Here is a 26,947-nt window from a genome sequence, read left to right on the forward strand (position 1 = left end):
ACAGCAACCCACAAAATGGGAAATTATATTTGCAAATCATATACTCCATAAAGGATTAAAATCCAGAATGTATAAAGAATTCTTATAATTCAACAACAAAAATCCAATTTAATAATCAGTAAAAACCAAATAGATATTCCTCCAAAGAAAACAATAAAATAGCCAATAAACACATGAAAAGATATTCAACATCACTAATCAAAAACTCAATGAGATACTACTTCATACTCATTAGGACAGCTATTATGAAAAACACAAAAAAACATCAGTAGTAAAAGACATGATGTCTCATCATAAAAAAGTATTATGAATAAAAATAAAAGGAAAAGCGATGAGAAATATCAATGGTTGAAGGCCTTTCTGAAGTCTTTGGAGAAGAGTGAATAAACAGTGTGAGGAAAATATTCTGATAGATCCCTGGTTACCAATGATCTTAAAAAAACTTGCTCTATTCCACCACCACAAAGGTTCCTGGCCAAGGTTACTATAGTGCATTTTGTTTTCCTCTGACATCCCGTCTTAAATTTGGATCTTAATAGCCAGAAACCTATCCTTCTTAATTGTTGAGTGTTGGGGAGGATGTGGAGAAAAGTGTTGGGGAGGATGTGGAGAAAATAGAACCTTTGTGCACAGTTGGTGGGAATGCAAAATGGTATAGCTGCTATGGAAAACACTATGGTGGTTCTTCAAAGAAATTAAAAATAAAATTACCATATGATCCAACAATTCCATTTCTGAGTATAAACCCAAAAGAACTGAAAGCAGTGACTCAGAGAGCTATTTGTACATCCGCATTCACAAAAGGCTTATTTGTAAAAGATGGAAGCAACTTAAATGTCCATCCACAAAAATGTGGTAAATATATACAATGGAATATTATTCAGCCTTTAAAAGGAAGGACATTCTGACACATGCTACAACATGGATGAACCTTGAACACATTTAAGTGAAATAAGCCAGTCACAAAATAAAAAATTATGCACAATTCCAACTTTAAGAGTAACCTAGAGTAGTCAAATTCACAGAGACAGTGAGTAGAATGGTGGTTACCAGGGGATGAGACAGGATGAGACAAAAGGGGAAGGGGGCATTATTGTTTAATGGGTTTCAGTTTAGGAAGACGAAAAAAGTTTCAGAGATATTTTCAGAGATATATTTGGGGATAACTGCAAAACAATGTGTACTTAATGTCACTAAACCATACGGTTAAAATGGTTAAAATGGTAAAATTTATATATTTATATTAAACCCCTCAAAATAAACTATCCTAAAGTCCAAATACTCATTTTTGGCAGAATATTCTTCTTTAACATATACTCAGCTCAGAGTCACACTTCTTGGAGGAGATAACACCATTCAACAAGATTTGTGGAACCAGTTTGTCTTAGAAGGACTGACCAAAAAATATTATTACTTAAAATTAGATAGTCTGAGCGTTCTTTATTGAAATTCCTTTAAAATGTAGCTAATTTAATTATGGTCATACTTAAAACTTTGGGATCTTAATCTCTCATTTAACTATTTTGAAAAACATAAGGAATTTGTTTTTGTACTTTTAATGAAACTTTTGGTTCTGTCACAAGCATTTCCTCAGTACACTTGTGTGTCCTAGATAACATTCTTAGAATTTATAAAAGAATACCAAAGTGGGGTGCCTGAGTGGCTCAGTCAGTTAAGCATCTGCTTTTGGCTCATGTCATGATCTCAATGTTCTGGGATCGAACCTTGTGTTGGGCTCCCTGCATAGTGGAGTCTGCTTCTCTCCACTGTCCACCCCATCCGAACTCATGCTATCTCTCTATTCCTCTCTCTCAAATAGTAAAATCTTCAAAAAAGAATAACAAATTTACCATATTCTCAGCTGTCAAAGAATATAGATTTTATGTTGTATCTTTCTTTAAGATATAAGCATTCTTGAGCAAAGGTCTTATATTTTCTTCATTTCTACCTTTGGTGATACTGTGGTCACACACACACTACCCTGATCTAAATATTTTAAGTGCATCAACTGAGTGTTGGCTAAAGGAGAAGTAATAGACTTTTTACTGCACCCACACACAGTATTCTAAAGTACAACATTATATCACATATAATTTTGCCCTGGTGTATCTCTCTGACCACATTTCCTGATACTTTTTATAACAGACTATTTACACCAACAATGTGCAGTTGTCTATAGTTCTCTAAATACAACAAGTGGTGTCAGACTTCTAAGCCTTTTCTTAGAACTCTGTGTCTAATACCTAGTGTATTTTATCTTTTCTAAAACTCAGCTCAGGAAGTAAGCCACCAGAAAATTCTCTGCCTCTCCCAAATATCAACAGAATTAATTCTCTTTTCTGAGTATTACCCTCTTCTTGGTTTCATTTATAAATATTTGTTTTACTTACATTGTACTATACATTTATTTACATATCTGTCTCCTTTAATTAGACTGAAGGCTCCTCGAAGGTGACTACCTTACCTTAATCATTACTACATCACTGAGTACAATTCTTGCAAAGAAGTAGGTACACAGTAAATGTTTATTATTAACTGATAAAGAATTATACGAAGATTTGATTGAAGAATTATGGCAACATGCAGTTTTTCAAAAATAATAAACTTTTTATGTAAAATAGTTCATTAATGAAATAGAACATAAAATTTATTCTCAAATTTGGAATTTTACACTAAATTATACATAGAACCTAGTTAATTTTCACTTAACTTTCAGATGTTGTTAATGTTTACATTCTTTCTCTCATTTAACTTGAACACCACCAAGCTATACATCCTTACTGACTGCTGTGGTTTGGCTGTGTGATTTTTTAACTGAATATGCTAACAGAATATAAATGGACTGAACTGGCTAAGCATGGATAGTTATCTAGAGTCTTCTGGAATGTATTTACTGAGAGGAACTATAAAGATCAACCTGATACTTTTGAATAAATTAAGTGTGGACCAACATCAGGGAATCCAAGCTAATGCCTCAAATGTGATTTTTAAGATCTTTTCATAATTACCAAAATAATAAATTTTAAACAAATTTGGTCTCATAAGATTAACATTCAGGAAAATTTAATATATATGGATTTATTAATACTGATTACAATAATTTAACTCTTTGATTCAAATATTTCCTTAATATATATTTATTTTGCTGTCATGAACATAAACACATAGACTCAATTCTTGATGTCTCCTGTGTATTTTAATTTTTTCAGACTTGAAAATGGGATGAAGAAAATACTAAAGATCAAAGTCAGGTAAAATTAATCTTCATAGTGATTTTTGTAAATGTAGCACTTACCAGAAACTAAAAAGTTCATTTGTAGTCACCTGTAAAAAGTGTACTGGCCATAATTTCTTTGCAATATTTTTTTGTGCGCAACAAAACAATGACTTAAGAACCAGAATTTTATATTACTAGCACTGACTCCTTTAATACCATAATAATTGCTTTTTGCAAGCTCTTTTTCTTTGCTCTGCAATTCAAAAAGATCAGTCCTTTTTTCCAAAGACATTCATCTACTGGACATTCATTAAAGAGGCCCATAAATAAGAGTAGAAGTAATGGATTACATGAGAACATTGTTTTTTTTGGCTTTGTTTTAAAGATTTTATTTATTCACAAGAGACACACAGAGAGAAGCAGAGACACAGGCAGAAGGAGAAGCAGGCTCCTTGCAGGGATTCAATCCCGGGGCCTCGAGATCACGCTCTGAGCAGAAGGCAGATGCTCAACCACTGAGCCACCTAGGCATCCCAAGAACATTGTTTTGAACTATTTCAGTGCATGAAGAAATTTTTTAGTATGCAGGGTTGAATTTACATGATAGATTAGCTGATCAATGCCTTCTTTATCTAAAAATACTCTCTAGGTGATGTCATCCAATCCAATGGCTTAAATTACCACCCACTCATACGCTGATACTAACCAAATCTCCAGCCCTGAATTCTTATGCCCAGTCTAGACTTATTTCCCAACTATCTATTCAACATCTACCACTTAGACGCCTAATAGGAAACTTAACATGAACAAAACACTACCTCTCACCCCTGTCCCTTTTTTTCCCTTCATTCAGTCTTTACTTAGTACAAAATCACTGTATTTTACCAGAGGCTCACACCCAAATCCTGGAAGCCATTCTTGATCACTCTTCTTTTTCTTCATAATCCATATCTACTCAACCTATCAGCAAATCATTCCAAATACATCCATAATCATCACTAATGTGACCATGTCTTCACGTGGGTCACCACCATCTCTCATCTGGACTATGCCAACATCCTCCACTTTTGCCTACAGTTTATTCTCAACATAGCAACAAGAGTGATTCCACTGAAACAAATCTATCATTTTCCTCCTCCACTCAAAATTCTCTAATGGCTTCCCATCAGCTAAATCCTAACTCCTTTTCTGACTCTATCATTATTATGGCTTTCTGACTTTTTACACTGCAATAACATAGCCTCATTTCCGATACTTCAACACATTAAGCATATTTCCACTTTAGGGACTTTGTACTTGCTGTTCTGACTAGATCATTATTTTACCATATGTACACATAACTTATACCCTCATATACTTCAAGTCTCTGCTCAAATGTCATCATATTGAAAAGCTCCCTGAGCTGACACGTTGTGTTTCGGTGACAGACAGACAGGCAGACAGAAATGCTCCCTGAACTTTCTTCATCTGAAATATCACTGCTCCCATCTCAGTCACTCGATCCCCTTACCATGAGATGAGCTAAAGGAAAAAAACACTAGCTTTAATAGATGTTACAGAACAGTTTAGCTAATGCCAACTCTTCAGCAAATAGTATAAAATAATCTGCTAATTAATAACAGGAGAAATGAAACGCACACTTCCATGTATTTCTCCATCACAATATTCGTCACATTTTATGCTATTACTTATGAAAATATATTTTACCCACAAGACAATAAGAGCAAAGATCAGCTTCTTACAATGCAATTTACTAGTATCTGATAATTACAGCTAACATTTCTTGAGCACTTAATATGTACCTTTCAAATATATACCTTAATATGTACACTCTTCTGGGGGCCTTAAATGCCCCCACTGCACTTCATATTAGGAGGCATATTCATGTAATCTTCACAATAAAGGTATAAAACAGACACCATCTTCAGCCCCATTATATAAATAAGAAAAATATACAGAGAGGGCAGGTTACTTGCCCAAGACTATAGAGATAGTTAAGTGATAGAGCCAGGATTCAAACCAGCTCCAGATCTTGTATCCTTAATTATGCTATACTATACTTTAGTTGGCTAATGATAGAGTGCCAGAGAAGAGGGCTTAGTTAATGTAATTAGAGGAAGACTGAAGAAGTAAATTTGACCTGAAAATTGAATGATGCAGATTCAACTAAGTGACTGTCTCAGTGAAGAGTGTTCAAGGCCTAAGAAATAGAAGATAGAAATAGCCTAAGACAGGAATTAATGTGGGGATGGGGATGGTCAAAGGGCCAGAAAAGCCAGGGGCTAAATAAGCAGAAGAGTATTAGGAAGTGAGGTTAAAGTAATGGGGAGAGGTCTGCATGTTGGAACCTGAAGGTAAGGACTTCGATTTTATTCCACCAGCAATAGGAAGGAGAATTTAACAAGAGAGTACAATAACTCAAAGGCTGAGAATCCTACCCCAATGGTTACTACTGAGGACTCTCAGAATCACTCCTCTTCACCCTGAAGGACTCCCATCATCTTTTGGTAGAGGAACAAGGTTTGTTACTGCTCTCAGGGAAACAGTAACTGGAATGATGGGATAGGACCACATGATGGGTAGCTAAGCTCAAGGCTGTTTGATGTCCATGTTGAGACATAGGTGTAAGAACACCTTTTGTAAAACAGCATTAAGGTAGCAGTAGCTTCAATGTTAAGGCTATAAAAGCAAACAAACACTAATGATGGATCACAAAGTATTAATGACACTCAGAAATAAACAGAAGAAAATCCACCAGAACAAAGAAGCCAATCACTTAAGCAATTGCTGAACCCTTTAAAGGAAATGAGGGTAGCTATGGATAACACTGTTACAGCCCTCCCTAAGACACACTTCACAAAACCATATATTCAGAAGATGGCTTGCAAGATGCTATTAAAGGGAATACAGAAGACCTAATAAATGGTATATTTTGATATTTACATGCATGGTACAGGAAGTATATTGGGAAATGTATCTGAGCTTTAGTGACAATTAGGAAAATGACTGTGGGAAAGTAACTTAAATTTTAAGAACCCCGGTTTCCTTATTTATAAAATATGAGACTAGGATGGAATGCACTTCAATTCTTAAATACATGTGTACATATACACCTCCTATGACTCTTAGTAGTACAAATCCATAGGTTTGGAAAACAGGTAAATGACTCAGAACTGGGGATGCCTGGGTGGTGGTTCAGGGGTTAAGCGTCTGACTTTCGCTCAAGGACTGATCCTGGGGAGACTGAGCCCCACATCAGGCTCCCCATAGGGAGCCTGCTTTTCCCTCTGCCTATGTCTCTGCCTCTGTGTGTCTCTCATGAAGAAATAAATTAAAATCTTAAAAACTAAAAAAATGACTCTGGACTGACTTGGTATCATGCTATGCAATATATATGAGATATAAATATGAAAATAACCATATATTCTAGTGTTTTAACATTTCAATATATGGGTTGACAAGTATAATGAAATGGAATCAGTAAGTAGCAAAAGAGGACAAAAACTAACAAGTTTCTGGGCTAGATGCAAATGTTCATGCATTCAGATTACCAAGTTAACTGTACATTTTGAAGATATATATAGATGGAATACTAGTTTAAAATATAATGAGCATACAAAACAATGCACTTCATATTAGGAGGCATGAGTTCTAAAAGGCTCTTCAATTACTCTCTATAATATTCAGTTAATCAACTATTGGAGTCTATTTTATTCACTACAAAATTATGTAACTAAGAGTTTCCAGTTCTTAAATTTGATGTAGGCCATTGTAGGCCATGATTTGGTGGAGTGCCTTGTATCACAACAGTTTGGACATTTTACCGGATAGTCTATGAAAACTATATTGACCATCAGTCAGTATTTAATATGATATTTCCATTTTACATATCCAGAGTATACCTTTCTTTGAAAGTTTTTTAAATGAATACTCAAATGTAAGAAGGAGTGAATAGGAATGAATTGTTTTCTATATTGATTTTGCTTTCCAGGAATGACTATTATCAGAGCTTTTTATAGGATTCTATGCTTTGTTCATTTTCATTTTTAGGTATTTAAAAAAATAATTTCTTATATACACCTTTAAATCAAGTTAGAAAAAGGAAGCTATCAAAAAATTATCTCTAATTGATACTATTTTTTACATAGAACAGGATGTTGAGGGCTTTTTAAAAAATTATTATTTAAATAAATATACCAACCAAAATCAACAACCAAAAAAACCCTAAAGATAATAAAACATTAAAAGTTATGGAGGTCACATTTGCCTCTTTTCTTAAGAGTGTTGTTCCACTTTACCTGATGAAGAACTTCCAGAGTAACAGGGTAAAAGAGGTTTTCAATAATTATTCGGAGCACAGGGCTCTGCCCAGGTAGGATTGTGCCTTCATTGGTAGGAGCTCCAGGAAGGGCCAGACTTCCCGACTGGACAGCACTGACAGCCTGCAGTGCAGCTTGGGCTCTCTATAAAACAATCCAAAATAAGAACTTTTGGTTAAACCACAGCATTCTATGATTCCTAAAAATCAATTGATGCAAAGTACTATGAAGTAATATAGTTAAATAAAAATATTCATACCTACTTTCTCTAGATGTACATATCCTAAATCTGTAATCAGTTAAGATTCAGAATACTTGCTTTCTTATAGCAATAACATAATATTTAAGAAAGGTGCTTAAATTTATTTGAAAAAATGAAAAAACGCATGGCCAAAAAGGGGAATATTTAGACATGATTTTTATTTCCTCATTTTTTAAAAAAGATTTAATTATTTGAAAGGAAGAGAAAGTGTACCCAGGAATAAGGGGCGGGGGCCAGAGGGAGAGGGAGAGAAAGAATCCCAGCAAGACTCCACAATGAGCACAAAGCCAATATGGGGCTTGATCCCATGACCCTGATATCATGACCAAAACCAAAATCAACAGCCAGATGCTCAACAGACTGAGTCACCCAGGAGCCACTTTATTTCTTAATTTTTAAATGACAGTAAGAAAAAAAATGTAAAAGTAACATTAAAGATGACTTAAAAACCACTCGAATCCCTCTTCTTTTTTACCTCCCTGAACAACTGAGTTCTAAAACCTTTGGGTGGCATATGATAGATGCAAATATGGAAGAGAGGAGCTATGGTGGTTCAGAGGGGGTTAGGAATGTATCCCTATAGAAAGACATCCTGCCATAAGCATCAGAGCCTGAGCAATATTAGGAGAACATCTATGTGGTAGGGCTGCCTGGCAAGAGGAATCTGAGCCCAAACAAGGTATAAAAGGTATCTATGTGTGGGGGTGCCTCATTGCTAGACATCAGAACCTGAGGAATATGAGGTAGATAAGAAAGACAACCAGAGGAGAACAGCCTGAGTAGGAGTGTCAGAGCCTACAGAGAGTCCGGAAAGGGTATACATGGTGTGGACTAATATAGTGAAGACAGTCCAAGCAGAGTGAAGAGCAGGTCCATGAGGGCCTGAATGGGGGTAAAGAGGTAAATTAATAGCAGGGAAGCCCAGCATGGGCTGTAAGAGCCCAAGCAGGGGTAGGCAGACAAGCTTCTTTTCTTTTCTTTAGCAAAAAGATACTTAAACATTTACAGAGCACTATGTGCAGGCACCATTCCAAACACTATCTATACAAATATCTCTCCAGTTCTCACAACCTGTAAGATATGAACTTTTTTTTAAAGATTTAATTTGAGAGAGAGAGAGAGAGAGAGAGTGAGTGTGTGTGTGCAGGATCAGGGGTAGAGGGAGAAGCAGACTTCCTCTTGAGCAGGGAGCCCAACATGGGGCTTGATCCCAGGACCCCAACATGATGACATGAACCCAAGTCAGGAACTTAACCAACTAAGCCACCCAAGTGCCCCAAGGTATATACTATTATTATTCCCATTATTTAGATGAGAAAACAGTCTCAGGCTACATGATTTCTCTGGAGTCACACAGAAGAGTGTGAACAGTGCACTTGAACACAATCTGCTTGACGAAATCTGAAAATGTCTCAGAAACAATTCTGAACCCTGCTTCTGTAAGACTCCTGGAAAGGTCTACTCTTTTTATTCTTGTTATTTTTGTTGTTGTTCAAGTCTAGCCGACATACAAAATATTGTATTAATTTCAGATGGCTTACCACAAGTGTAGTCACCATCTGTCACCATACAACACTAGTACAGTATTATTGACTATATTCCCTATGCTGTACTTTTCATCTACATGACTTATTTATTTTATAACTGGGAGTTTGTACTTCTTAACCCCCTTCACTTATTTTACCAACTCCCTTATCTACCTCCCGCTGGGGTAACCAGCAGTTTGTTTTTTGTATTTAAGAGTTTGTTTTTTGTTTTTCATGTTTTATTTTTTAACAGTCCCCATGTAAGTAAATAATATATTTGTCTTTCTCTGACTTATTTCACTTAGCATAATATCCTCTAGATCCATCCAAGTTGTTGCAAATGGCAAGATATCATTTAGCAGACAAGTTTCTAAATAGCATGCTCCACTAAAAGGAACTAGAGTACCCTAAAAAATAATTAGTTCTAGAGCTGGAGCAAAGAAAGCACAAAATGAGTATGTAAACTTTTTTGTTTCTGTAGGTTTTTTCTTTTTTATCAGAATGCAAAGATGTATTCAAAGAATTATGAAAACATGCCAAAAGGACATAGAAGACAGCCTGAAGGGGCTCCCAATGGCCAAATACAGGACAGTTTGAGAATCAAAATAGTGATTGTTAACAAGTAATAATCCATCAAACAAAATAAGAAACCTTAAGTCTATACTGATACAAATTGACAGTTGACAAGGAGTAACATATTTACACTGCCTTAAAGAACCTTCTCCCAAAATATTCCTCTTTCCCCCTTTGTAAGTTATAATTTTACAGTGAAGAAGCCAAACATGACCCTAATCATGGAATCCAAGAGCACATCAGTAATGGAACAAATTGATACTATGTGCCACCTGATAGGATGCAATGAGAAAAAAAGAACATTACTTCTATTATGTTCCTATCAAAGCTATATACACCAAATGCAATCACAAGGAAATACCAGATGAACTCAAACTGAGGGAAGTCTTAGAAGACAGGTTGCCCATAGTTATCAAAAGTATCATATCAAGGTCACAAAAGTCAAAGAGAAACTGAAGAACTGTTTCAGAGTAAAGAATACTAAAAGACAGGATTTCTAAACAGAACATGGGATTCTAAATGTTTGTTTTGCTCTAACAAACATTATTGAGATGATGGGCAAAACTTGACTGGGGACTGAGGCCTGAAGGGAAATAATATATCAATGCCAATTTCCTAATTTTGACCCCTATATTTTGGTTGTATAGGAGAATGTCCTTGACTATAGGAAATGCACACAAAGTATTACACAATGAAGACAGACCAGATTAGCAACCTATTCATAAATGCCAGAAGAAATAAAAAACTTACATTATATCTACCAACTTTTTTCTAATTTTGTATCTCAAAATTTAAAACAATTATTTAAGAAATGAAGTGGGTGAAAAAGGGAATAATTAAAGGGGAAAAGGCATGGTTAATGAATTAAGCATTTTAATGAAGTTAAAAGCAAGTTTTCATCAATCTCTTGTTCTATTAAACTCATTGTTTAAGAATGGTGATAGTCAAATGCTTGTGCCACAAAATGAAAAATTAAAAAAAAACCCCACAAAAAACAAATCCTTTTTTACATACTGTATTCACTTCCAATTTTAAAGATCAGAGTACTGTGTGTATTATTTTAAATTAACATTTCTTGTGCTGTTTTCATGATTTAAATTTTTACTTAATTATATCATCCCTCTAATAGAGTTAGTTTTCCAACATTATGCTATGATAAATAACATGAAAATAAGTATCTTTCTGAAAACTGCTAGCTTTTACTTTCTGTAAAATAACTTTTACAGTTATTTAACTTCCTTTTTTAAAAATTTTTTTATTTATTTATGATAGTCACAGAGAGAGAGAGAGAGAGAGAGAGGCAGAGACATAGGCAGAGGGAGAAGCAGGCTCCATGCACTGGGAGCCCGACGTGGGATTCGATCCCGGGTCTCCAGGATCGCGCCCTGGGCCAAAGGCAGGCGCCAAACCGCTGCACCACCCAGGGATCCCTAACTTCCATTTTTATACTTATATACCTTTTTTTAAGATTGTACTTTATTAGAGAGAAAGTGCATACACATGAATGGGGGGTCAGGGGGAGAGGGAGAAACAAACTCCTTGCTGATGACCAGGGAGCCTGATTTGGGGCTCAATCTCAGGACCCCAGGATCATGACCTGAGCCAAAGGCAGAGACTTTAACCAACTGAGCCACCCAGATACCCCTGTACAACTCTTTTTTTATACCTTTTAACAGCATTTTTAGGCCATATAGATTTTTAAATAGCAGGTAATATACAAACTGCCCAACATCCAGTTTCCAAAGAATCACCTTTGAGAACAATATATGAATAATAATTTGAAATTTTTATACCATTGGTTTTCAAAATTATGCTCTTTATAAAACAGTCATGTATATGGAATACTGAGCACTCTAATCTTGTTTCAAACACAGCAGTTTATCTCATCTATTTTGTACCAGAATCCCAGGAAGAGTTTATTTGGAAAAAGGGTTCTATGCTTTCAAGTTTGAAAACTGATACAGAAGTTAGAACTAGCAGCCAAGAATATTAAAGTAGTCTTTATAACTCTCTGTCTCTCACACATATATACACACAACAGAGGTAATTACAGACATGGAAGATAAACAAATAGTGCTGCCCAACAGTTTCCTCTGAAGATGGAAATGTTCAATATCTACACTGTCCTATAAGATAATGACTAGCCACATGTGGCTAATAAGCACTTAAAAAGGGCCGGGATCCCTGGGTGGCGCAGCGGTTTGGCGCCTGCCTTTGGCCCAGGGCGCAATCCTGGAGACCTGGGATCGAATCCCACATCGGGCTCCCAGTGCATGGAGCCTGCTTCTCCCTCTGCCTGTGTCTCTGCCTCTCTCTCTCTCTCTCTCTCTCTGTGACTATCATAAATAAATAAATTTAAAAAAAAAGGGGGCCATGTACAACTGAGGCACCGAATTTTTCTTTTTTTAAGGTTTATTTGTTTTTAGTAATCTCCACACCCTATGTGTAACTTGAACTCACAATCCTGAGATCAAGAGTCACATGCTCTTCGGACTGAGTCAGCCAGGTAACCTACATTTTTTATTTTTTAAATGTATTTAAACTTAGCTACATGTAGCTAGCAGCTACCCTACTGAACACAACTCTAGATTGTCTAGGGAAAAACAGCACCATAGAGAGGTTCTAAGTGGAATAACAGTTCTTTTTTCTCTTAGATTAGGATGATTGAATCTTTATAAAAGTAAGCCTGTATAACCAAAAATAAACTTAACTTCACTGACTTAACTTCATTATGCCATCAATCATTCTACTAATCCTTTTTATTATACAATTCTACATATCTGCTAATTGCTACCAGTATTACTATTCTTGTTGTAGTTTCTCTTCCTTCACTCTTCCCCTTTGGCATGTGGGATACCACAGTGGAGAAATATAAGTGGTTTATACTGCCTTAATCATTCTAGAGTTCTCAATATATTCTGCATTAGTACTTCACAGAGCACTGAGTACAAAAGTCTCTGGGTAGGAGGCATACAAGAAATGCTTTTGACAACAAAAATTTGAGAAAATAATACCTGGAAAGAAGACAGAGTTTTAAGTAACTCTGCAGTTTCAATGTCTAAAAAAAAAAAAAAAAAAAAAAAAAGACTTCATTATTTGACAGAGGGAGTACAAGCAGGGGGAGCAGCAGCAGAAGGAAAGGGAGAAGCAGGCTCCCTGCTCAGTGGTGCCCCTAATTTTTAAGTATTTTGCAAACAGTCTTTCTGGAATAGTTGTAATAATTATTAAAAAGGAAACAGCAGTAGCATGATTGGAAAAATCAACAAATATTTTATCGTGGTCAGGGAGGCCAAATATACTTCATATGAAATTTAAATATGCCTGGATAATGTGAAAAAGTTCTAAAATTGAGATGGAGGGGCACCTGGGTGGCTCAGTTGGCTAAGCGTCTGCCTTTGGCTCAGGTCAGGATCCCTAGATCCTGGGATTGAGCCCCACATTGGGGCTCAATGGGGAGACTGCTTCTCACTCTGCCCTCCCCCCTCTGCTCCTGCTCTCCTGTGTGCATGGCACAGGTGCTCTCTCTTACAAATAAATAAAATCTTTAAAAGATTAAAAAAATAAAGTAGAGATGGAAATGAACATACAATAAAATGCACAATTCTTAAGTGTGCAGTTTGATGATATTTTAGTACAGCCTTTTTAAGGAAAATACTTCTATGGTTATTTCTTTGCAGATTTATAAATGTCCAACCACAAGGTTAAAAAAAAAAACTGTCTATACCGTAACAACTATAATTAATACAACCATTTCTCAAATGGTGTCCCTCAAAATATGATCTAAATCTTTTAGCTGTAATTTTAGTTTAAATAAAAGGATAAAAATATTTGGTATTCATCTGACCCTCTGGCAAGTATGTCTATAGGCTGGAAAAGAAGTTATGTGCATGTTTTGGGTTATCTTGCTATTGAGAGAACAAAAGATAATGAAACAGTAATTTATCAGTTTCCTGGAGCTATCAGAAGAAAAGACATTTGATATATTTTATATATGCAAACAGGTACTTTCAATTCTGACTTCAGTTTTGGTGTAGAACTTTTAATAAAATAAAAATTATATTTATCAAACATCAGTGCATAAAAACTGCACAAAAGTAACAAAATGGAAAGGGCACTGGGAAGAAATCAAGGCTATCTAAGAATAAACTAGGTCATTTCAGCTGGCTCTGGTTGCCAAGCAACTGGGATTTCTCACAGTTTCCCTTCAGAATAATCCATTTCTTTAAGAGTTTTATTAAATTATTTATTTCTTCTTCAAGACTTATACTAACATATTTAGGAATCAAACTAACAAGAAAACTTCCATGACTTATAAGAAAGAAAATTAAAAACTCTAAAGAAATACAGGCAACAAAATATAACTTCTTCCTCCAAAGAATCAGACAGCAACATAAATATGTTAATTATCTTCAAATTAATCTATAAAAACCCAATTCAGTTACTGGGGTGGGGAGGAGTTATCAAAAAAGTTCTATTATATATGGAACTAGTTGGGGGTGCCTGGATGGTTCAGTTGGTTAAATGTTCAACTCTTGATTTTGGCTCAGGTTTTGATCTCAGAACTGTGAGTTCAAGACCTGCATTAGGTTCCATGCTAAGTGTATAGCCTACTTAAAAAAATAAACAAATGAATAAATAAATTTTAAAAATATAGTAACTATTTAATGGCTGAAAAGAAAGAGTAAAGAATAGGGCTTTGCCCTATTCAATATATCAGTACTGGAGACATTAGTCCTACAGAAATGGAAACAAGAATGGAACAGAATGGAATCCAAAAAGTAGTCTGTATTAGATGCAGAGTGGATACCAAGTGAGAAGCCCACCCATGAGGGTATATCAGGGCCATGCAAGCAGAATGTGAACGTCTGTCTAGAAAGTGTATATATGCATATTATAAGTAGGGAAAAGCAGGTGTATGGAAAACTACAACATGACAAAGGATAGTTTCCCATGAGTGGATAATAAATGAGTTATTAAAAAATAAATAAAAACAGTAAGGGAGAAACTGGTCACTGGGAGTTAGAAAAAAAAAGACCAAATCCTATCCTCACTCTCCAACTCCAAAATATTTCTAATAAAACAAAAAATTTAAATTAAAATAAAAACAGCTAAAACATAAAAGTATGAGAAGAAATAGGTGAAAAAAGTTTTTAAATATTGCTATGCTAGCTTTTTACGAGCATGGTATCAAAATCAGAAATCCTAACATAATCTTGAGACTTGACTATTGTATAAAAACAGTTTTAAAAGTGTATTAGCAAACAAAACTCACAGTGACAGAAAGCAGAATGAATGCCAGAGGCTAGAGGAGTGAGGGAGTAAGAAATTGGCATTTAGGGTACAGAGTTTCAGTTGGAGAAGTTGAGGGAATTCTGGATATAGATACTAGTGATGGATTACACAATGTGAATGTACTTAATGCTGCTGAACCACACTTATCAATGGTTAAAATGTAAGTTTTATGTTATATATATTTTACCACAGTTTGAAAAATGGGGGAAAAAATGGGGGGAATATTGTATTAACAATTAATACAAAGTTGTATTAATTTTATTTAACCTGATAAAATTTTAATCAGATTAAAATCCTGATCTGTAAGTTATTAAATAAATATTGAGTAAGTGGTAAAATGTACTTTCTCACCTAGAATATTAACAAAGATGACAAGAAAACTGTTTGCTCACATATTATCAGTGGCAATCTAATAAGTAAAACATATTCTTAAAAAAAGCAATCATATATCAAAATATAAAATATGCATATGCTTAGTCTCAGCAATTTTGAGGCCACAAATGTAAACTAATAAGAAAACATTGCAAGTGTGCTAAGATATAAGAATGTTGCTACAATGTTATTTGTAAAAGAATAAAATTGGAAACAACTTCAGTGTCTATTAACAAGACATTGATAGATTATGGCTATTTTATAGAAAGGAGTATTACGCATTCATTTAAAAATTATGAAGTTATTCTACTTTTGCTGCCACGAAACAACATCTATGATATATTATACAGAAAAAATAACAGCTTCCAAAACATTAGGATTCCACTGATGTAAAATTATATACATAGACAATAATACACCTGAATAGAAAGAAGGGCTACACACCAAACGATTAGCAAAATGTTAATTAGCTATCTCTGGATAACTGTTTTGTTTTTCAATGTTGTTTTTGTTATTACTTTTACTGTTCTGGATTGTTTGAATGTTTTACTATAAGAGTGTATGCTATTTAGAATTTCTAAGTCAGTTTTTCATTTTAAAAAGTCTAATATCTAGAAAATTAAATATCTATCATCGCATTTACTAAGTTTATATAAGCTATTATATACCATTAATGTCTCTTAGAACAAGTTAAGGATTTTGCACAGGAAAAGTTATTGTTTTAAAAATGTGGAAAACTATAATTTACATTCAGTAGCTTGCACCATAATGACTTTCAACAGAATCAAAGAGTTGAAAGAGTTCTTTTGCCTAGGGCAAGAGCAAAGGGGCCAAACTTGCTCTTAACATAATAAGAAAACCTCTTTCCTGCTTTGTGGATCATTTTTTCTATCCTTAAGTAACTTCAAATTACTATTTTAGCTACTACACATCAACCTGGAGAAACACAAAAACAGTCAACATGAATTCTATCAAAATAAAAACTGAAAAAATGAGGTTAGAGATGTTGATATTTTACATTCCACATTCATCTAGAAGAGTCAAAAATCATTTAATGAATGTACCTATACAAATTCTTATTAACATCTTAAATGTTAGGTTCAGTTATTTAACATCACAATAGAAGCCTCATTCAAATTATTAATGTCTTTCTTATGTATTTGTAAAAATTTCCTTTTAGATCTGAAATTTTAAGAGATAGATAAGAACATAATTTTTTCCTTTTACTCATGAAAAGTTTCAAGGGAAAACTAACTCCATAACGTCAAACATATTTCTAAATGGCACAATGTAAGCCTTCAGGTAAGATTTTACATACACAATCTTTACTAATAAGGCATCCTAACATGGAAATCACATTCCCCCCCCCCCCCCCCGCCAAAAAACAGAAAATTATTTTTAAGGTATTATACCATGTGTTCTTGTAACTAATTTTTAAAATGCCTATAATACTTACAGCTTAAAAAAATACTTACAGCTTGATTAGGTAGATTGTCAGTCTTAAGTTCTCTGTGATTGGAATACTGAATAAAAACAGGCTGGCTTCGAAGGTGAGGAGTAACAGGAGTGTAATAATTCACCATAGTAACAGCAGCTTCCTCAGAAGCCATTTCTAAGAAAGCCTGCAATAAACACAAGAAAGAAAAGTGAAAGCTCATGTTTTTGAAAGACAGCTAAGAACTATGAAAAGACTTTTGCTTCAAAGTGTATCATTGATGTTAACTGAAAACACATTTGAAAAGTTGGGTTCAATAAAGGATTTGGGACTGGGAAATTGCCAGCTGAATGATTTCATGTGGCTTTTGATTTTCCTCTTTTTTCTGTTTCTTCTAAAACCTAGAAATAATTAAAAAGGCAAAAATAAAGGTGAACATCAGCATTGTAAATGGATGCTTTCAGGGGTTGGGATTTAACAGTTCTTTCCTAAATAAAAACTTCTCAAAGATGGGGGGCATAATGATTTGCTCTCCTTCACCTTTTACTGAACAGCTGTTTATGATACAATTAAGTTTATGATAGAATTGGGAACGCCTGGGTGGCTCAGAGGTTGAGCATCTGCCTTTGGCTCAGGGCGTGGTCCCAGAGTCCTGGGATGGAGTCCTGCATTGGGCTCCCCAAAGGGAGCCTGCTTCTCCCTCTGCCTGTGTCTATGTCTCTCTGTCTCTCTCATGAATAAAATGAGATAAATAAAATCTTTAAAAAAAAAAAAGTTTATCATAGAATTAAACAGAGCATTCGGGTACAAAGGCTCAACTGTTCAAATTAGGGAAATGGAAGAACTTCCTACATTAAGTCAGTATTAAGTCCTTTAAGTGACTTTTTTTGAGATCTGTGTTAAAAAATAGAGACACATCAGGCCCCAAATGAAGTTACCTGTACTAAGCCAAAGTCACCAAACCAAGACTTAAATCTTTTTTTTTTTAATTTTTATTTATGATAGTCACAGAGAGAGAGAGAGAGAGAGAGAGAGAGAGACAGAGACAGAGACAGAGACATAGGCAGAGGGAGAAGCAGGCTCCATGTACCGGGAGCCCGACGTGGGATTCGATCCTGGGTCTCCAGGATCGTGCCCTGGGCCAAAGGCAGGCGCTAAACCACTGCGCCACCCAGGGATCCCCAAACCAAGACTTAATATCTAACAATTACAGTTTCAAACTCTCCCAAGATTGGAATCTTAAACCAGTCCATCTGGAATCACCTGGCCAGCACTAGTGAGGTCATCTGCCTGACAGACGCCCACTATTCCCTAAAGAGAGGTGACTTGCCTGAAACAATTCACTCTACTAGTAATTTCCTTGCCCCACCCTATTCTGCCTATAAAAGTCTTTCGTTTTGCACTGCTCTCATAGCTCCTTTCTATCTGCTAGATGAGATGCTGCCCAATTCATGAGTTGCTGAATAAAGTCAGCCAATAAAACTTGAATTTCAACTGAATTTCATCTTTAACATCTGTAATCAGTGTACTAATATCAGGTATTTGAAAAATAATATAGAAAAAAAAGAAAAATAATATAGGAAGAGCTGAGATAGAAGAAGTTCCTTGGGACTTGTGTCTTACTCTATAAATATAGCTTCTTCTGACTGTCAAAACTCTACTAACCACCACTCACACCTCTCAAAACTACTGTAAGGACATCTCAAATTTAAAATGCAAGAAGAACCCCTGATCCACATCAATCAAATTTCTAGACAATTCTTTTTCACTACAAAATGTATGCAATTAGCAAGTGTACAGTAACCACTTCAAATTATCCATAAAACATTTAGAATTTACTTATAAAAATATGTATTTATTAACAACAAATTTCCTGAACACAGCATATGAGAAATATCTATAAAACAAACTATTTGTTTATAATTATATTACTTGCTAAGTGTTTCTATTTGGCAAATACTTCAATAAAGAAATATTAACTTGACAAATGTTAAATATGATGCTAAACTACATCAATCAAGTGTCACAACTGAACCAATTAAATGCTTTAACGGAACTAACAATATTCTATGAAGTAGTAATGTTAGCCACATGACAGTGATCAAATATCATTAATTAATCCACAAAAGATAAAATTCCACTATTTTCAAGGAATAAATATCCACAATGCAATTTAAAACCACCATCCAAGTGTATTAGTTATATACTTCTACTAGTTTTTCTATGAGGATAAAAATGATCAAGGTAACCAAAACAGCTATAGCAATACTTCTTCCTATTTGGTTTTTAATCATCTTTTCAACAAAGAACTTGTATACCATTTACAAATAATATTCACTATATGGCGGGAAGAGTATTTTTCTGAAAACTTCTTCATAAATGCAAAGAACTAAACTCAATGTCTAACAGTCACACAAAGGAAAAGCCAAACATCTTTGGAATACATGATTCCTGTTATAGAAAATTTTTCCTCAAAGTATATATATGACCTAAAAATTCATACATAAAAATAACTTTTTCCACATAGACCCCAGTAAAGGAATTATTTAGGTTTTCCCAAAGTATCCAGAGAAATCTATTTTCATTATAAGGGTTGGAGAAAAAAACAAAAGTCACTGCCCAGAGAAAGGCTGGTGAAAATATCCCCATGCTGCCCTCAACACTCTACCTCTAAGTACCATAGGAAAGATCACACCTACAAGTAGTCCTAATGATTCACATGACACTCTCTCATTAAAGTATATTACTAACAAAATATTTTCTAAGCAGGATTTATGATCCAAAGACAAGCAATTAACATAACAACACTACAAATAAATAAATTATAAATTCAGAACCAATAGTAGAGACAAAGACAAAGTGTGATGTTGTCCGCTGCCCTTCATAACCATTTGACAGTATGTACAGGATACAATACATGAAACATGATAATGCACATGATACATCTGACAGCCATTAGACTTGCCCACCTTGACTCTTTTAAAACCACGCAAAGCATACTATTCTCAATAGTGACAACTGAGTTAAAATAAAGATCCAAGTACATGTACTATCTCCAAAAGATGTAAGATAAATGTGTAAACACAACGAAAGCTGAATACTAAGACCTGTTATTTAACCTCTCCAGATTTAAATAACTTCATCTTAATTAAATGGGAATTTTACTTAGTTTACTGAAGGGCCAAAATCAGACATCATCCAGTCTTTTTCATGTCCAACACATATCCATCTACTTATAAGTGTATTTATGATTCTTAAACTTATTTATGAAAATTTTAAGTAAGAACATGGAACTTATCACAACGTACTACACAAGGTCTAGGGCCTAAATTTGTTGTCCTCTTCTTACCAGCAATGTTCAGTATAAAAGATTTTTAGGACAATCAAAAACTGGGGAAGAAACAATAAAGAATTCATCCTAGTAGGGTCTGAGCTGGAACAAGAAAGCAGGCAACTGTTCCAACATAATTCCTTATTCATCTTAAGAAAAGCCTATTAACTTCTGAAATGAAAAATTTCTAGCAGTCCCTTTTGAATTATTAAAGAAGCTATATATTAATTCTACAACTAAAATATACTACATATTTCTATATAAATATTGGAAAACAAATATTCCTTAATTGCCAAATAAGGTATAATTTATATCCCCTCTCTGATAATTAAAGGGTATTTTCATGAACTCTATTGTAATTAAGAATATAAAAGGTTTTTTGTTAAGGAAGAAAAGGACAAGTCACTGAATTAATATTTTTGTTTGTTGTTTCCTGTCACACATAAAAAAATTCTATTTAAAAAACTATGTAAAGAAAATGAAATTTAGGAAATACGGAACAGTTCAAGAAAATAAGTCATCTTTAACACTAATACCCAGAGAAATCACTGTGGTTCGATTTTTAAATATTACATACCTGGCTTTTTCCTTTCAACATCAAAAGATTAGTGACTTTGCCAAATGGTAGACCTAATGATATGACCTCTGCTTCGGTGACATCACTTGGAATTTTGCGAAGATGAAGAACACGGGAAGGCGAACAGGGAGGTCTATCTCCTTTAAATTTCTTGTTGTCATTCCCATTAGCTAAAAAAATAAGATTTTTTTGAAGTTACACAAACTAATTTAGGTTGACATACTACATTAACCCTATTGTCATGTTTCATCTTCAATAGTTTTAAGTTTTTGAAATTCAGGAAACTATGAGGTTGATCAGGGAAGAGAAGGACAGTGGAAAACCAACCACCGACCTTCAATAAATGGGTGTTTTTGGTTTTTCAATGCAAGTATTAAATTTGTTCAAACCTGAAGTCTGATTTTTAACTTCAAGGAAAAGTATTGGATAAATAAATTACTATTTTTTTGTGAATAGAGAATGTTTATATGTCTCTAAGGTATTTTTTAAAGATATTTTTCTAATTTGTTCTAGTGCTGAATAAATAAGAACAATAACTTTTAGTAAGGATTATAAAAGAAATTTTGTATTTACCACATCCTGAGGGGATTTGGATTTGAGCTGTATCACTGTGAAAATAAGTTTATTTCTTAGGCATTATGTATTTTTTACTAATCTTTTAATGAAGTGTTTTTTAGAAGCTAAATTATGGTTTCCTAAAATAATCTTATTCCTTATTATGTAATAGTAGGTCTTAACGTAAGCATTATCTTGTTAGAAATACAAATTTTCAGCCCTACCCCATATCTACTAAATCAGAACCTAGGGGTGGGGCCCAATAACTCATATTTTAATAAGCCCTCCAGATGATTTTGACACAGTCTGAAGTTTGAGAACCACTGCTGCACAATAAAGAAATCCACTAGCCCAGTTTACAGCTAAATCTTATTTAAATCCTTTTAACACTGACAATAACTAGAACTGACAAGCCTGTAATGAATACTCAAATTTATATACATAAGATTCAGAAATGTTTTTCGCCAAATATAGCACCATGTAAGACTGAATGCAAATTATTTGAAAGCCCTAAATTTCATTACACTGTTTTTTTTTAATGCTAAATAGTACCATACTTAGTACTATTAGGAAAATACAATCTTTCCAAATGCCTAAAATTATCATTTTTCCAAATATTAATGGAACCTTGCAAACAAATAACATGAATACCATAAAAAAATTATATGGCAATACTTTGTACCCAAATCTGTGGCACAGAACTCAACTTGCTTACAAGCGTGTAGGTTGACTTAATACCCAAACCAGCACTCCCAAATTCTCTGTTCACGAATGCAGCAATTCCTATAGGTCGGTTCTTACTGGCTTGCTGTGCCTGTATATAGCAAATGCTACCAAGACTGTGAATAACAGGCAGTTAAATACTTACTGCAAATTAATCTGGGAGGCAAGAGATTCTTTTTCCTCCTCTCAATCACCCAGAAACACTGATTTTTCCCTCCAAAATGACTCATTACATTTTTTATGCCCACTCTCAGTGTCCCTAAATTCACCTATGATCTTTTCCCCTTCTACTTCCTCTAGCCTCACTCCCTCCCATTCCAACATCTTATTAACCAAACTAAAATAACGTATCACATCATTATCCTGCTTTAAACACCTTGTCCCTTAGTTTCTAGCTTTCACATTGTTTTCACTTATACTGCCTCATACAAAAATATACCTGAGATAAATCTTACTAATTTTAATAGATGAAGAGACAGAGGTTCAGAGAATAAATGATTTTTGTACAAAGCCAGCAAGTGTTAAAAGTGTCATTCAAACTTAAATTTAAGGATAATATTTTTTAGCACAAAAATCTCAAAATGTCTTATCATTTCTGGAAAAAAGCAAAGCAACTTGACACTGACATAAATTTTCAAAGTATGTACAGATTTATGCAGATTATAATGATAATATTATCACTAAATTAGAACACCATACATTATATTCTTGATAGTAGTGAAAGCGGCATACAGGGTGTACCCTCCCAGTATGCCTAGATGTCCAGACAATAGTACCACCATCTTGTGCTTTCGTAACCAGCCCAAGGTGTTAAAAAACTGGAAAATCTCCTAAAAGCAAGAGGATTTTATCAGCTTACCCAGAATACTCCAAAATAAATGAAAGAACATTTAGAAGGTTTTTTCTTTAACAGAGATTTTAATCACCTGTAGGAGTAAAAATAAATGCCTACTCATGCTATTTAAGCTTATTGTTATACTATCAAATAAAGATTTATGGCAACAATTTTTTATCAAGAAATATGCAATTATAGGGGATCCCCAGTGGCTCAGCTGTTTTAGAGCTTGCCTTTGGCCCAGGGCATAATCCTGGATTCCCATGATCAAGTCCGCATCGGGCTCCCTGCATGGAGCCTGCTTCTCCCTCTGCCTGTGTCTCTGCCTCTCTCTCTGTGTCTCTCATGAATAAATAAAATCTTAAAAAAAAAAAAAAAAGAAATACGCAATTATAGACACCATTTTACGTTGTTAATTGTTCGGAATTATAAAACTGCCTGAGCTATGTTAAGAGCATGAACTAATACATCAGACATCCAGTCCTAAGTAAGTTACCTGACATAACTGAGCCTCAAATTCTTTTCCAGTAAAATGAGAATAACAGGGCTATTTTCAAAATGAAATTAGAGAACATATTTAATTACTAGGTGTAGGGGCACCTGGGTGGCTGAGTCAGTTAAGTGTCTGCCTACCACTCAGGTCTGATCCCGGGGTCCTAGGATCGAATCCCCATCAGGCACTCTGCTCAGCGGTGAGTCTGCTTCTCCTTCTCCCTCTGATCCTTCCCCTGCTTGTGCTCTCACTAGCACTCTAGCTCTCTCAAATGAATAAATAAAAACATCTTTAAAACTAGGTGTAATGCTTAGCATATAGTAATCAATAAAATGTCTTGATTTTCTTGGGAAGGACTGTTTAACCTCAGGTAATGTCTTTCTACCTTTCTGGTATTAAAATGATGATTGTAGGTGACAGTGGCTTTTTTCTCTTAATGTGCTTAACTTTCCTACATTTAAGACATTGCTCAAAATTAAAATTTTATTATTCTATAAAATCTAAAAATCTAAGAATTACTCATCTAGATGACCCGAGAAAAGGTTATAGCCAAAGGCTTGATGAATATAATAATCTGAAAATGGAAAATATATAAGCAGTCATATGGCCAAAATTTACTAAAGTCAACAGGAAACAAGGAAATTCTAATGTATTTAATACATAACTTTGAGGAATTACTCTCTGCACAAAAAATACATTAGAGATTTTCCAAAATTGTTACTGTGAAAATCAACACTCAAAATACTTAGTTTGTAAAAGTCTTGCATTTTATTGAATATACTGAAAACTACTGAATGCCTGCTACATATTAGGTTCCAAAGAAAATAAGTAGAAGAGGCTTTATAAAATGCATATATTCCCATCTCAAAAATGGAGAAACAACCAGGAAAACTATCCTAGAAATACGGGTCTTTTAAAAAATGTAACTTTATTAGGGTATACTTTAGACATAATAATATCCACCTACATTTTAAATGCAATCTGAGAATTTTTGACAAATATATATACCCATATGACCTCAAAAATCAAGATCTAGAACATTTCCATCTTCAAAAGTTTCCTAGTACTTCTTTGTCAGTCCTCCCTCCAAACACCTCCTCAAGCTAAACTACTATACTATCTTGATTACTATAGTTTTAGAGCAATTTTTTAAATTTATTAATTTTTTTTTTAGTAATCTATACACCCAAAGTGGAGCTTTAACTCACAACCCTGAGAGCATGAGTTGAATGCTTTGCCGCTGGAGCCAGACAGGAATGCGTTTATAGCAATTCTTGAAATTAAGTACTTATGTGGGGGAGAATTCACATCCTAACAGTTTTGAGTCATGCAAAACATATGCTTTATGACTTCTCTCTGCCTTTACTTAGGTCTTCTTTAATTTCCCTTAACATTGTTGTATGGTTTTCAGTGTAATGGTCTTGCACATATTCCTGACCCTGTATCCTGCAACCTTACTAAATTCTTTAGAATTTTCTACATACACAGTTTTATTTTTTACTCTCCAACATGTATGCCTTTTATTTCTTATTCTACTTTTATTGAACTGGCTAGGACTCCTTGTATAAAGTTGAATAGAAATAATGAGACTGGACATACTTGCATCATTGTGGATTTCAAAGGACAGGACTCTCTTATACCATTAAGTATGATGTTGGAGTTTCACACCTTTATTGGGGTAAACAGGTTCCCTCTATTCCTAGGTAGTTTAGGGTCTTGTTTATCAGGAATAAAAACTGAATTTTTCAAATGCCATCCCAGGATATATTAAGATGATCATAAAATTCTTCTCTTTGTTCTGTTAATAGAGTATATTGCACTAATTTTCAAAAGCTAAACCACTTGGTATTCTCTTGGAATAATTCTGACTTGGTCATAATATATGATCTCCTCTCCATAGATACATAGCTGAATTTAATGTCTTCTAAGTATTGTTTTTGGGTCCATTTTCATGAGGAATATTAATCTGTAGTTTTCCTTCCTGTATCAAAGATAATACTAACCTCATAAAATAAATTAGGAAGTGTTCTATATTCTCAAAGAGTTTGCATAGCATTGGTGTTATCACTTCCTTAAATAAACTTTTTTTTTTTTTTTTAAGATCTTATCCATTTGAAACAGAGAAAACATGCACAAGTGCACTCAAGAGAAATTGCGCAGGGCAGGAGAGGTAGAAGCAGGCTCCCTGCTGAGCTGGGAGCCCGATGTGGGTCTCAATCCCAGGACTGAGAGATCATGACCTGAGCCAAAGGCAGACGCTTAACCAAGTGAGCCACCCAGGCACCCCAGGTCTTAAACTATTTAATTCTCAACTTGATTTAAAATAAGTATAGAGTTATTTGGGTTTTCTAGTCATTTTCTATCAATTGTGGTATTTTATATTTTTCAAGGAATTTGTCCACTTCATATAAATTAAATGAATACCTGTTCGTTCATTTTATTGACTTACAACTCTTCATAATATTTGCTTAATATTGGTCTTAGCCTGCTTAGGATACTAGAACAAAATATGACAGACAGAATGATTGAACAATAAAAATTTACTTTTTCATAGTTCTGGAGATTGGAAGTCCAAAATTAAGGTGCCAGCATATCACTTTCTAATGAGGACTCTTTTCCTGGCTTATAGACAAGGCACCCTTCCAAGGGTCCTCACATGGCGGGGGTGGAGGCAAGAGCAAGCTCTCTGATATCTCTTTATAAGGATTCTAATCCCATTGTGAGGGCTACACCTCCAAGGCCCAGTCTCCACATACCATCACACAGAGGTTTGGGCCTTTACACACATGAATTTAGGGGATACACAAACATTCAGTCCATAACATCATCCTTTTAACATTTGGAGCATTCTTGATATTGGTAATTCCTCTCAGTTTCTGGTCTACCTAGAGATTTATCAATTTTACTGGCCTATTAAAAACTATTGGTTTTACTAATTTTTCTCTACTGCTTGTTTTCTAGGACCTTAATTCATGCTTCTCATATTTTTTAAAAGATTTTATTTATTTATTCATGAGAGACAGAGAGAGAGAAGCAGAGACACGGGCAGAGGGAGAAGCAGGCTCCATGCAGGGAGCCTGACAAGGGACTCAATCCTGGGACCCCAAGATCACGACCTGAGTTGAAGGCAGCACTACACCGCTGAGCCACCCAGGCTGCCCTATGCTCCTCATATTTTATATTTTCTTCCTTCTATTTACTTGGGAGTTTAACTTGCTTTTCTCTGCTATGCTTAGCAGCATAGGTGATTCATTTTATATTTTTTCTTTTCTAATAAACAAAACTATAAATTTCCTTCTAAGAATAGTTCTGGCTGCACCCTTCAAAGTTTAGTAAATTGTGTTTTTATTTTAATTCAGTTCAAAATATTTTCTAATTTCCTTTGTGACATATTTGATCCATAGGTTAAGTGTTACTTTAAAAAGATTAATTGGGGG

The 26,947-nt window shown here is 34.5% G+C and overlaps 1 protein-coding gene and 1 long non-coding RNA gene across 17 annotated transcripts in view; one reads left to right on the forward strand and one right to left on the reverse strand.

The window, feature by feature from the left end:
* PTBP3 (polypyrimidine tract binding protein 3) overlaps positions 1–26,947 on the reverse strand; it is a 152,913-nt gene that overhangs the window by 41,390 nt on the left and 84,576 nt on the right. For all 14 annotated transcript variants that reach the window (XM_077912914.1, XM_077912911.1, XM_077912913.1 and 11 more), the window contains 3 exons: positions 20,905–21,074; positions 17,037–17,183; positions 7,516–7,680 (listed from right to left, as the gene is read on the reverse strand). In XM_077912914.1, the coding sequence (XP_077769040.1) occupies positions 7,516–7,680; positions 17,037–17,183; positions 20,905–21,074 (482 nt within the window). The remainder of the gene's footprint in view (positions 1–7,515; positions 7,681–17,036; positions 17,184–20,904; positions 21,075–26,947) is intronic.
* The window catches only part of LOC144322672 (uncharacterized), a 95,071-nt gene that overhangs the window by 10,556 nt on the left and 57,568 nt on the right, over positions 1–26,947 (forward strand). For all 3 annotated transcript variants that reach the window (XR_013388322.1, XR_013388323.1, XR_013388321.1), the window contains exons 2-3: positions 2,434–2,506; positions 3,210–3,251. This is a non-coding gene — a long non-coding RNA (uncharacterized LOC144322672). The remainder of the gene's footprint in view (positions 1–2,433; positions 2,507–3,209; positions 3,252–26,947) is intronic.

The sequence above is a fragment of the Canis aureus genome, chromosome 10 (assembly GCF_053574225.1).
Source record: "Canis aureus isolate CA01 chromosome 10, VMU_Caureus_v.1.0, whole genome shotgun sequence".
Classification (NCBI taxonomy): Eukaryota; Metazoa; Chordata; class Mammalia; order Carnivora; family Canidae; genus Canis; species Canis aureus.